This window comes from Styela clava, chromosome 13, assembly GCF_964204865.1.
Source record: "Styela clava chromosome 13, kaStyClav1.hap1.2, whole genome shotgun sequence".
Lineage (NCBI taxonomy): Eukaryota > Metazoa > Chordata > Ascidiacea > Stolidobranchia > Styelidae > Styela > Styela clava.
This window is the reverse complement of record NC_135262.1, coordinates 9917832-9932261: the sequence shown is the minus strand read 5'-3', so window position 1 is coordinate 9932261 and position 14430 is coordinate 9917832. Positions and strand designations below refer to the sequence as shown.

General features: G+C 35.9%; 1 protein-coding gene across 2 annotated transcripts; it reads left to right on the top strand.

Moving 5' to 3' along the window:
* The first annotated feature begins 8824 nt into the window (after window positions 1–8824).
* Window positions 8825–11529, top strand: LOC120332731 (uncharacterized). 2 transcript variants are annotated; one of them, XM_078119512.1, is made up of 6 exons: window positions 8825–8957; window positions 9265–9393; window positions 9733–9888; window positions 10173–10309; window positions 10452–10602; window positions 11001–11529. In XM_078119512.1, the coding sequence occupies exons 1-6, from the start codon at window positions 8900–8902 to the stop codon at window positions 11171–11173; spliced, it is 804 nt and encodes a 267-aa protein (XP_077975638.1). In that variant the 5' UTR covers window positions 8825–8899; the 3' UTR covers window positions 11174–11529. The 2 variants fall into 2 exon arrangements, with proteins under 2 accessions (XP_077975638.1, XP_039255978.2); XM_039400044.2 differs by having other exon boundaries at window positions 10173–10315.
* Window positions 11530–14430: the final 2901 nt, after the last annotated feature.

The following is a 14430-nucleotide window of genomic DNA, read 5'->3' as shown; positions in this document are numbered from 1 at the left end:
TTCCGGGCGGCTCACCCCTCACCTAACAATTTTAGCGTATATTTGTATCTAATGGGGAAAAGGTTTTTGAGTTTTTTTAGCTATTCCAACTGGGGTTTGGGATTTCGAGATTCAAACCCTTTTTCTAACGCTTTGTGCCTTTATTTTAGTAAAAACACTCCTCTGTTTTAAGCGTCGGCCATGTGACAGTAGTGACGAAACGCAGAGCCGACTTAACGCCGCGCAATCCAGTTTGTTTTTAGCTATGTCCCGAAATACCAACTTAGACGGACTTGGTTGGTATTACTATTTGACAATGGCACTAAGCTTGCTCACGCTGCAAGTGTCTAAATTACTCAATACAACAATTCGTAATAAAATGTGTGTCCCAAGAAAGGTGATATATATAGGAAAAAACAAGGGTAACGTATTTCCTTGCCCATCACACAGTGTCTGGTTTGATTTCAAGTAATATCTGTCACAAAATAATATAATTTGAAGCCATATTAAACGCGAGATGCGCAAAAGCCAACGGTAATTCTCGGGAATTAACTTTGAAATAACTGAAGGCTTTATATATCTTCTTTAATTAAAAGAACGCCATCCATGCAACGTAATAATAGTCTGATTAGAACGTTAAACTCTCGTTGTTTAATAAATTTAAAGTAAGTAAACTCGCGATATTTCGATCACTTTTGAATTTTATCCGACTTGCGGCCCGCGAGACCTCCTCAAAAGTTTTTGCGTTCCTTCAACCTAGCAACCTTGAACCACCCTGAGGTAGACTACTCGGTATCGGTAAAATTCCAAATACAGTTGTGACTTGTATCCTTTGGTATTTCGATTGACGTATTTTGATTGACGATTCGATTCACGTTGAGACTGGAGGCATGAATCTTTATTGTCACACTTCCTCGGGATTAGAGCTCAACCGATATATCGTCCCGATATTGCGTGCTTGCCGATATATCATATCGGCAGTGAACGGCCGATTTATATATAGGCTATATATAACTGTTAAAAAACCTAAAAATATTGGTAAAATTTTTATTTACTGTTGGGTGTGATAATTTTAATGGATAATACACTTATGTGGTTTATTGTTTTTATAATTAAATTGCACATGAGGGGGCACCAAAATCTTCAGTGATTAGGGGCACCAAAGGGGCCTAATCCGCCCCTGGTTATGACCCTTAATTAAGTCTCCTAACAGGAGTAGCCTGAAAGATGAAACCAGTAGTTCGTGTATTTCTTTGAAACTTAAAAAATATAAACCCAATGTAAAATCTCTATCAGCGGTAATGCAGCAGCAGAAGTCTCACGGATATATAATAAGAAAGTAATAAAATCTATTTGTCGGACTGATATTTTCCCGAATAGTGAATCTTTTTTGCTTTGAAAGTAGCAAAGCATTGTTTTTAATTTCGGTCGGCACGCGGAAGAATTTTGTGGTCAAATTTAGCCGATTTTGGCACGCGAGACTAAAAAGGTTGCCCACCCCTGTCATAGGACAAATTTTTTTTTGAAAATAATAATGAATTAACACGTAGTCGTATACCCATCGCTCACAGAATATTTTCCCTCGTGAACCTTTCATCAACGATCAATTTGTCCCCAGGGCTTTTGCGTCGGCCCTATAATTTGGTTTAAATTATCATCTAGTTAAATTCGGCATTTTTGAGTGGAAGTATGTCACGACATTAATGTTATGTCAATAGAGTAATATGTATCAATAGTTCGTTTTGAAATTATTTATTGATTACATGTACTTTCTTGTATAAATGAATTGAGCCTGTTTTTTTTCGATCCAATCCTTACTATGGGTAATTTCAGACAGAATTAATTTCTGTAACGGAAATGTTTGATTTGGTTCCATTAGCAACAAAACCCCTAATTCATCCCAATTGGGATTAAAATTATGATAACGAAGGTAAATTCTCCAAATTCCTCATTATGAGTTTCGTAAGAAACTTATTATATATATAATTTATGATGGATCTTTCGTACAAAGCTCCCGCCACAAATGCAAAAATGTGAGATTTCAGAAAAACGGCTCCGCCACGTTTTTGGTAATTATCCAGTTGAGGTTAGGTCGTTAGGAATCACTTGAAAATTCGAATTTCCAGATCAATCTGCATTTCTGTCTGGATAATTACTTATTTTGAATGTTAGTGGAGGTGTATTTTTCGAAGGGGGCTTCGTACATAATATCCTTTGAGATTCAAGAAACTTGTTTTTGTTCATAGATATCTTCCCAACCTAGTACGACTTATTTGAATACTTCACAATTACAATGCTGTTTATGACGTGAGCCACGAGATCACGCTTTCAATATTATTTTGCCGTTCGATTAACGTATTACCTACTGCTCAATTTCTTTTTAATGTAGATATGGGATCTTGAGAAGTTTCAGGATTGTAGGCTATTCTGTATACGTTAGTGACTGCAAATAAAATTAAATTGAGCGGACTGGGAACGTTGGTAAGAGTCGGTTAACAAGTTCGTCAACAAAATCTCGCCACTCAAATATATATACTCGCTAAACCATTTGTTCAATTTCTTGCACGTGAAATCGTCCATATTCATTCAATCCAGGGTTGTCCAACCTTTTTGGCCGAAGAGCCACATTTAGTTTACGGATGACTGCGCGGGCCACTTGACATGGTCGTTATTTTCTAGTTTTCACTACACCGACTACAGATTGCTACAAAAAATGCTCAATGTCAAGTATGACATCGCTTTTATCCAATAAGTTTGTTAATATTCGGTCCGATTGGCGATGTAGCAATGCAGAGCGAATTTTTCATCTGATCGTCATGAATTAGTGATCTCACGCGGGATATTTGACATTCATCATTCATCCGCGAAAAAAGTTGCTCTTACAAGTAGCCTAAGTGCTGTCAAATATCGAGGTCATAAAAACTGCCTCTTCTAGCTTCATAGAAAAAAGACAGAAAAACAGATTGAAATACATGGCAGACGATGAAAATAAATTCAAACATCTCTCTCTGTTGGTATTTCCTTCTCATTGTTATGGAAAAATTGCCTCTCTCTTCAACGACTGGACCAATTGCGTTTTGGTATTATTATGTTGTTAGTATTTTTTTCTCATTTTTATGGAAAAATTGCCTCTCTCTCCAACGACTGGACCAATTGCTTTCACATTTTTCTGTGGTTAGAGATTTTATTTAAAAAAATAGACGAAAGACCATTCGAGCGTATATACTTGAGTGTGGAGTTTGAACACACAATTTCTATTATATATATTGTATACAAGAAATTTGCGAGTAATATGTGATTCTAATCGCAAGTAACTAATAGTCTGCTGAAGGATAAAAACAATAACAAAAGCATCGTAAAAGTAAATGATAAACAACAACGAAGTAAAATTAGGATTACCATATTTTTGTGACTTTAGAGCGGAACGCCTTCAAAGACCAACCCTTAGCTGTGATATTTTTAACTTTATATTTTTCCAATTTTACTACATAGGCCTACATTTGAAGCCATCCCAGTTGTCTTCATTGACAATATTGTCATCGAGAGTTCATGCGCATATTATATTCTCTGTCTAAATATCGCTTTCAATTAGAATATTAGATAAACTTATAAAAAAAAAAGGAATTTACGTTACCAGGCCTGCCCAACTTTTTTCGTCTCGCGGGCCACTTTCACATGACAAAATTCGTTGCGGGCCGCAAACGTTTGTACCAAACATTAATATCAGCTAAGTCCTGATTTCGCTGTAGGTAATGTACATAATACATAAAGGGCAAGCTTATTAACATAAAATCAATCAATTTAATAATTGCTTTCTGGTTACTGAGTAGAGCAGGCAGATTATTCGAACATCAAGTCGAATAATAGAAGAGCAGGTTACTATTCGAATATCTGCTAACACGGGCGTGTACTTGCGGTTTTTTGACGACCACACGAGAACACACACATCACGTCAAAATTGAGTGTTGTATTCGCGTTATAGTGTTTTTATTCATTCTTTTTCAGTAGATATGATACTGCCTCAATGTTCAAATGAGCATAATGTGCGCCAATGTCGCGGGAATATCAAGTTTTAGTGGGCAGTTTCGTGTAATTGAAACACCAATACAAGTGTTTAATGAAGTACCATTACAGAGATTTCTGGACTAATAGCTTATATATACTGATTTGTAACCAATATGCAGCAATTTCAATTGACGACATTTCACAAATCTTACTTAGCTCAAATATTAAAAAAAAAGTACAAACATAAAAGGACAGCGAGTCCCGGGACCAGTAAGTACCAAAGATATTGTTGACTTTTTATTTAACGTTAGCGATGAAGACGATCAAAGCAGACACGTAAGAAACAATCAGAATGAAATTAATTTGCAATTAGGATCTAAATTCACTCCTTTAATTGCGCTCAGCGTTCGTCCTCAATGATCGCACAATATCTTTCGAGTTCCTCGAACAGAACGCTCAGTTCTGAGAGAAATGAAAAACTGACGTCGATGTCCAACAGGGTGCAAGACTTGACACATACGTAATAATAAGAACCGGCATTTGAATGTAGATAGATGGCAGGAATAATCACATCAAAATCACGAAACATACTTAAGCCTGTATATTGATATATAACATAGAATAAAAAGTCTGCTTACAAACTTCATAGGACGGGCCGGTTGGGCAGCCTTGATGTTAACGATATAAACAAGAATATCGGTCAGAGACCAAAGACTTATCGATCGAAAGTTAGAGGATCCCAAATCAGCGCTCTTACTCCATAGTCACACCTTGTGTCCCATCACTAATTTATTAATAATTCGCTAATTATACGACATAATTCATCCAAAATCAATAGGCTTTTGGTACGACATATGATGAATGCACATGCAAAATCTGGAGCAGATTCAATCTCGCTTTCGTGAGATATCGCGTGCATCTAACAGACAAACAAACAGACAGACAAATACCTATCAACATACTTACCGATTAAAATCGATAAGTAATAATTCGAATTAGAAAGAATAATAAAATAGCCTGCCGTTTTCAAGCATTGATAATTTACTTATTCGTCCCATCATACTTTTCTTCTAACGGATGCGAACGTTCCAGGTAAACAAAATATGATCTCCACCAGCTCTTGAAAGTTTGAAATGCATGTGCGTTTTTTTTTTTGTCAAATTCCTTGAACATCTCGACCCACTTTTGTTTCAAAGACGCAATTTGCCAGCGTTTTTGCTTGCAACGGTCAAACATGTGCCTTTTCAACAGTACTTGAACATGCTAAATGGTAATGCTTGTGTGTTATGCTGGCTGGCTGAACGGCGTGAACGCCAAAGCGTGACTTTTGGCTGACCGGTCGGGACGCCGGGACAAGACATTAAAAAGTGGGACTGTCCCGTCTAGAACGGGACGTATGGTAAGTAAAATATAACAAAAACATTCGATGCTCGAGCGTTTCAACTCCAGTGCGAATAGTATAAATCAAAATTCATATGCTTTGTGAAACTTATGTTGTGCAAGCAGTCGTTTTGATAGAATCGATTATCATATTTCACATCCGAGGATAGTCGATTTGAGAAGAAATACCCTTCTGCTGCTGCATTTGCTGTAATTTTTATGATTTTTCTGCACGTATCAAATTTCATCTATTTCAATTCACTGACATTTTCTTGTGCGCGAGTTTGCGATCGAGAGTGTTTGTAAAGCAAAAGATATGTTGATTCCTGCAAACGTTATCTCAAAAGAAGATGTTCGTTCATACAACATCGAAATAGGAAGCGGTCGTCGTCTGCAACGCAACAGAATTCATGTTGTAAAACCTTGCCCTCTTCACCATATGAGGAAAATTCAAGCACTGCCAACTTTGATAACAAAGTACCATCATCACATTTGATGGAAGGAAAGAAAAATGTATTCAAATTGACTGCACCAAAGTATGCAGAACCAACCAACAAAAAAGGGATTTATGATCATCCATGCTGATAGTTTAAAAAACTTTAATTCAGTACTTGAAGCCATATTCTTTCATAATGTTATTCATCCTTCTCTGCCCTGCCCGTAATAGTGTATATATACAAGTTTTATGGTTTCCTGGAGCAAATATTGTAGGAGGAAGGTTGGAACACTTTTTTATTTTGCATATTTTGAACCCTATATTCTGCACATTCATTTCACTTTACGGGGCTAATGCCGAGAGGGGTATTATTTAGCGACTAAGAAATTCCATCGCGACGAACACCTCACCACCAAAATGCTTTTAAAAACGTTTGTCAAGTGTCTCACTGTACCCCACTTGTGGGGCACATTCGAATACACAATGGGGCATTCTGTTAAATTCAACAAAGTATGTACAAAGTACAAAGCATTCCCAACTTTTGAGTTTCCGTCGTTTATATGTCTAATCTCGAATGTATTGGTATATCATGTCCCATTTTCTGTATTCTATTTCAACTGCGACTAGAAACACGTAGGGCCTCGCTCGATTGCGGTTACCGTTCGAAAGCAGACAATATGAGTCTCTGTTTCGCAGAATACCATTGTATTAAATCTATTTAGCTTAAATCTTGATAAACGCTAACTAGAGTTTCGTAGAAAACCATCCTGCCGTTCGTTTCCATTGTGCTGCTATTGCCAGTCACATTCAATTACCATGTATACCAGTTCAATGAACCTTCTAATGCGAAAAAGATTTGATGTCGCATTTTTTATCTTAACGCATATATTAAAATTTTGAATAAATCTTGAATCAAACGCTACTACAAAAGAATTCTTACATTGCATCTATAACTCACATCCCATTCATACTAACGACTGCAAAGTACGGTGGCAGCGCTTTTGCACCCATCAATGACCCATAACTTTGCGCATCAATGACGATTTGACCGCGCGGACATTGACAACCACATTTATATATTTGATTCAGCCTTCTCAGAATAATTTTAGTAAGTTCATTTCGATTTTCCGTTACAACATAATAAAGAAGCAATACAAGGAAAAACAAACAAATACGCAGCAAATCACGAGAGGGTGCAAAATCTAAAAAGATCCAAGATGCAATGTTGTAACGTCAGATGGAAGCAAAGTGACAGAAAACGTCAACGGTTGGTCTTATCCGCTGGCTATAGAATGTCAAACAATGCTGGAGAAACTTCTGCATTTGAAATAACAATAATATTCTGAAGGTGCGTGGCATATATGACAAGTCAAGCACCATTCGCAAAAGTGTGACTCAGTTCAGAACAGCAACAACAATGAGGTGTAGCCTTTTTGAATAATATTTATTTATTTTGTTAACGTTTTATGCGTAATAACTCAACCTCGGCATTGAAGAACTCTGGTTCATTTCTCTCATGTAAATTGTTTTCTGTCTTTTGAATTTATATAACATTTACCAAATATATATGTGTCACTCTTTTGATTATATAATATGGTGCTGACTTTTGTGCCACGTCATCCGTCGACCATCGTACCGCTTTAATCAGAAAAATTATTTTATTCGGTGATTCAAAAAAGCGGCATCGCCAGTTATGCGTACCTGAATCAACCCATATGAATAAGAAAAACGGAGAAACCCTACAAATAAGTTAGCAACCGCACTTTTAGTATATTTGAATTGCATGTGTCTACTTTGCACAAGCCAGCAATGCCAACTTTGTCGGAAATATCGTCAATTGTGATTTATGAGTTTTAAAGAGGTCGCCAAAGGTCCAATTTGCGTAGCTCGGCAACATCAACAATGTCGGTAATTGTGATTGGCCAATTAACGAGAAGTTCAGAAGTCGAAAGTCACCGAAATTAAATCTTTCTCACAAACTAGGATTTTTGCAATTCATTTTTGATATTTCCCAGCTCGAGTTATATACTAAATTATGTTTAAGTAGTTTCAAATATGCTCAATAGATAGTTAGCGAAGCCCGCGTAAACACTGCTGATTTATGAAAATTAGAGACACCGCTTTGTTTCAGGGAAGTCAACAAAGGTTTCCAGGGGTAAAATGTTTATGAGATGTTAATGTGAGTGTTCGAGGCCATGTTCTATTTATTTTTTGGATAATTAAGGGCTTCACCCATAAATGCATATCACAAAAATCTGTGCAATTTGAGTTTGCCGTGATTGTGACAAAAGTTTCAAGATTTTGTTCATATCTACAAATATAAAGATTTAACGAAAAATGAGGGTAATTAATCATAGGGTCACATGGCTAATTATACTATCTTTACCAAGCAAACAAATTATTGTTTTCTCTGTGGTTATCCCAATTCCAGTTTTTACAAATTTTATATGAAAGTGTATACAACTACTATAAGAAAAGATTTCTTTAATTAAGTGATATTGTATCGAAGTTCATGAATTGCCTTTGTGTTGACTCTCACTTAGAGGCACACAAACGTTGGAAAACAATGGGATGAAGCATTCATGTCTGGTTGACTAAACGACTCTTAATGACTGTTTTTTCCTTATCGCATGAGTCTTGGTTTCCTAGCACCATTATTATAAATTCTTGCTTTCGAGGTTACGTTGAAAACAATATGTGGAATCCGAGTTTAGAACACTGAATCAATTTCCTTAATACTTCGCAACCCATTGTGAGACAGCAGACATGCTTTCCTGACCTTGTTTTAATCTATTTCATACGCCTATGCAAATCATCCGCGTGGTCTCACTCCAATTACCATTTTTTAAATTTGGCCTACCGACGCAACGCAATAAAAAAGATATTTATACACGGGCCATTTTTAAAATATCGTAAAAACATAACAATAGAGCACGATTTCCTACATAAGAAACCGCTTCAATGGCAAAGCGAAACTCATTGTGCCATAATAAAGAATGTATGGAAAATTCCCGCAAATATAAGCGACTTCTGGTTTTTATAGGTATTATATCTACAAAGCCTCTGATTCGAGCGGTCTGTCTGTGCGCGCCTGTGAATATGAAGCTTCTAATATTTGCGTGTGTTGTTCTTGGGTGTTTCGTCATAGGAGGACAAAGTAAGTTGAATCTGTTTAGTTATCATAATTCTACCAATTTTGTCGGCTGTTTTGCCTCCAATTACATGCATACATTACATAAAGATACGATTTTGCGACCTACCCATTTGCATGCTATTTAGCGTATTGGCATTATCTACGCGAGAGGATTAACAATCGAACTTTCTCTGGATAAATTTTTGTCGAAATTTTTCAAAATCTTCTCCATATTCTCTGTCAAATTTAATTCACTTCGATATAGCCCTCCTGACTTAAGCGATGTTAGAAAATGTAACACACTCACATAACTTCGTTTTATTTATTTCAGCTTCTGCTTGTACCAGAATAGGCGGAACATGTCACGATTACCGAACCCATAATTGCATAGCAGGGTATGAACGTGGAAAGTGCAGCGGGAATTTATTCATACGTTGCTGTAAACCTTGCTCTTCCACTTGTAAGTGATTTTATCGTTGCTTCACAAAATATTTTATATTTGTATTATAAGGAAATGTGTGCTTGAGCTATATTTAAGATACAATTTTAAGAAATTAGGGTCATAGAACGTTTATTAAAACAACTGTTTGACAATCAATAGAACCGATGTTAAAATTCTAACGGTGGTCAACTTTTGTTATGAGCGATTTTAAACTCGAAATCAGCAACCTATTTCTATTTTGATATTTGTCATTTTCGTATGGATGAGGAAGATTTTTAGATTCAGGTCAATTTAGAGTGTCAGACATACGAATTAAATCAGCCATTGTATTGTTCTCATGAAATTTGTCTGTACAAGGTAAAAGCACGGAAAATTATTATGTCAAATATCGAGATAGCAAATGCGGCGCCCAAAATGGACAGTGCAAGCATGACAGCAACTATTGCTCAGGACAATGGAAAAGTAGTATGTGCGGAGGGTCGTCGAGCAGAAAATGTTGTGTACCATCAGGAGGTATAGTTTGTAATTTTTTAAGAGGCATTTGTCACGTCCTCATTTTCCCTATTTGAAGTTCCTGGGCGAGACGAGGAAATGGTTGCTATCCCGAAGTGTACGTGCGCCAAAAACAAACAAATCTGTCAGTAATTTCATTAATGTTGAATAAAATACCGATTATATTTTCATTTGGCAATATTTATATATATATATATATATATAAATTCCATTCACACGACGTCTGTAGATGTTGAGGTGGAAAATGTTAGCCTACTTAAGACGACTTCTTTTACATATGACAGGAACTACTTCTGGTTTCTGCACTCTGGAAACATACACCACCAGTAATGTGAGAGGATACAACAACAAAGCTGTTCGGATTGAACCAGGATTCAAAAACGCAATGAATAGGATCGATGGATATGCAGAAGATTGTAAAGTAATTGTAAGGAACATAATAGGTTAATACCGCTCTCACACTACAACATTATTGCCGTGCTTTTTTAACGATTTACTCGAATAAAGACTTTATAACAAGCTCATTTTCAAATTTTGTGACTGTTTTTACATATCCCCCACAGGTTTGGGTGACAGACTCATACAGAAAAGATAACGCGGTAGTTCCAGGAGCCATTGTTACACCAGCCGTGAAATCAAATCACAAAGTAGGGCATGCGATTGACATGAATCTGCAGACATCGAAAGGCTGGTGCAACAGTGAATGCCTTGCAGGTAAAATTCATATTGTTTCTTTCACACTCACTACCTAATTGACATAAGCAATTGATGAATCTTTATAACTATATATTCTTTTCTTTTTGATTACAGTTAGTCTACCGTTTGCATTTGATGATTCAAAACAAAAATAGCACAGGAAACGTTAAAATATAACATATATAACCCCCCCCCCCTTTTAAAAATCCTAGCTGCGCGTCTGTATAAATATTTTTTATATGCCTAACAAATGCAAAAAGAATTTTAAAGTTACAAAACTATTTCATTTGCAAAAGCAATTGTATCTGATTGTTTTAGCACAGTCTTGTTTGGAGTAATCATTAAAAAAATTGTTTCCTGTTGCTACATATGTTAGGAGCATGCCTTTATAATTGCAATTTTTTACAAACAAAAAGGTGGAAATAATATCGCTGCAAACTGTTTTACGGGAAAAATCAGAGGTGACGAAAATCTCAGATGGGGTCAGGATTTCAGAAAAAAAGATCCGGTTCATATCGACGATGACCTGAATCATCGCCACGCTTCTACTTGGGACACTTTATTCAGGAAGCTACAGCCAGTTTGTTGAATAACCACATTGTTATTATGCATTGTATATATATACCTGATAATGCATCATATTGGTATACCCTGTATAAATTTCATGGAGCATAATTGGTATTTTTGTTTATAAACGCTTGTTGAGTACAATGTAACTAATTAATTACTCATTTCTGACACACCACGAATGGAAAGTATGATTTAGTTGCGGGATAATAATATTATGTTTTAAGTAATGCGAAACAAATATGGAAATATTGTTGTGCCTAAATAAATGAATACAATCACTTTGCCCCGACCTAGAAACATAATGCAACATATTTTTTGAAACTCAATAATATATTATTTAGAATTAGTTGAAATAAAAGAAATCATATCATTGTACTGATCGACTTTACTTTTACGAGCCTATGAATTATATATATATATATATATGTATATCACAGGCATTAACTGGAGATAAATAGTACGCACTATAAAGGTATAACTCATGATATTATATATACTCACTAACAAGCTTAAATGAAGTTGGTAATATTCTTTTACGCCGCTTTGGAGTTAAGCTACATGAATAACCAAATGAGTAATACAAAGGAGCAAAGCCTAAGTATATGGAAACGGAAAGGAAAACGAAATATTTTATTCACAATTTCATCGAAATCATATCCTGAACAAAGGCTAGAACTATGAAACGCCTACCTCACAATTCAAAAATTATGCCACCGCGGACTTGGCACTGTTTAAAGATATAGCTCTGATATCACATACACAAAAAAAATAAAGTTTCAGTCTAAATCACGCGGGTCCAGGCCCACGGGCCACATTAGAGCCGCTGTATCGTAATCTGTGGCCTGCGACACATTTGATGATATAGGTAACGATCAGTGATAACAAAAAACAGCATGTGCATGCGAAAAACAAAGCCCCAGTGCTTGGTATGTATGCAGGTTGTTACGGTATCAAAAGAATATAATTAAAAGGGCATGTTATTGATGTTCGGAAGCGCTTCAATCACGAAAGCACATTCTCCGTTGTAGAGAGTCTGAAATCTAATACAAAGAACAGGTTGAAAGACAGGACATTGGATGTCAGTTAGAGACTTTTAACGACCAACATAATTGTTGATATAAAACATTAAATAATGATAAATAATAATCAAAGTTCTTGGGACTAATGTGGCCCGCGAACAACACAAAATTAATATTGTGGCCCCCGATGCCGACATAGTTGGACCACCCTGGTCTAAGTTCAGTGCTAGGAAAGCAATTCTCAGATATATGGACACGAATATTGAATAATTACCGCAAGTTCAGCAAAATTAACTAGCAGATTTCATATTTAGGTTTGAACCAGATTCTATGTAGCTCTTCCCGTGGATTGAAAAATAGAAAATATATTCGGCGCGGCGCAAGCTATGAGGTGAAATTGGTTTTGGGGAGCTGAAACTAAAATTTCACTGTTCCAGTTTTTTCTTTTTCCTACATTAGCCTTTCCAACATGACAAACCACCGTCTGATATATATATTTTTCGGCTTTACTCCACTGTAAAATATTCATAACGTTGGCGAGTGGATGTGCCTTCTGAATTTCGCCGTGGGATGGTCTGAAAATATTTGTTTCCTATGGGGAACAATGGACCGGGGTTCAGTGGGACATGCCCTACAGGACATAATTCGACAGTGTTTGATACAATAAGTGCTTGGAGACCTAGAGATGCGTTATATTTTGTGTGATAATTATGGTTTCTTTCGACACATGGCCCAATATGGAATATATATATTCGAGAATCAATAATATTTCCAGATTTAGATTCAAGGAAGGAAATAATCAAATTTGTTTGCGAAATTTTTTGTCAAAATATCATTTCAGTTGAACATTGATTTTAAAAATATTAAAACTTCAAATTTGAAGTCTCCCTGTTTAGACGATTATGCTGATTAATTGCTTAATTTTAAGGGCATACTTTGTTGAATTTAGACAGACTGACCCTGGGGCACAATGGGTCTGAATGAATGAATAAAACCTACGTTCACCACTCTATGCATTAGTCCCGCCAACTTAAGTGAATATGCAGAATTAACAGCTCAAAATATGCAAATAAAAAAATCTCCCAACCTCCTCCACTTTCCCCTACAAAACTTGTCCGTTGATTTATAAATCGAAGGGCGCTTCACCTTTACATGCGCTGATGTTCAACTGTTTTTAGCTTACAGCAATGGAGAACACAGTTTTTATTCAGATTTCTAGCACTGATCTTCAAGTGTTCTAAAATCTAAACTGAAGTATAGATCACATTGATCTCTCCGCTACGGCCGCGGGGTTTTATATTCAGTTTAGTTTATCTTGCTATAAAACAGACAGAAAATAAAAATCGCTATATATATATTACGTGTGTCTACACTCCAGACGCAAATGTAAGACATGCTCCCAAATAAGTAAGAACATGCAGTAACCCTGTAGCAAGCATTTTAATCTAAACCACAATTAATTTAGTGATTTGGCTTGTGCTAAGAGTAACATCAAACATATTTTTTGATAACATAGTACGAGTATGGTCAACTTTAACTTGTCGCACAATACGACTGAACAGGCCTACTACTTGGAAATAATGTCCCTCAAATTTGCTTGTTTTTACACTTATTTTGTGGTGCAGGCCAATATACATTTGGTATGATCGGACAAACATTTTAAAATATATATATATTCAATTGTAGACCGAGCTCAAAACTTAAGTTCATATTTATTGCATACAAAATTCGATACCTTTCATTATTTGTATATATGATTGGTAATATACAAGAGATTTGAATCGATGGCATCAGGGCGTTCTGAAATATTTGAACAACTTCTTTTAGGCATATAATTGAACATCGTATGATGTTACGACAACTATTCAAGTAAGCATATATATGTTTACAAACATTAAAGTTTGGTAGTATAACATTTATCTAGATTAGAAGCAACATACTTTAAATCAGCTTGTATTTGACTCTACAGGTTAGTACACCTACCTTTACTGGTTCCGACTGACATATCTTACACGCAAGTTCAACATCCTTCTGCTTACGCACTAGAGACACGCGGAGAGGGTTCTTACGTTATAGAATTACGCAAGCGCGGCAAAAAGAAGCTAAATATATGAAGATTTGCAATGACGTTTCTTCCTATTATCCACGTCGGATTGACAAAAATTTTGTCTGCGCTTTAATTTAACTTTTAAATAATAAAATAAACAACGAATCTCTCAAGAGATTAGTAAACTCTTTTACATATTACAAAGTAAAG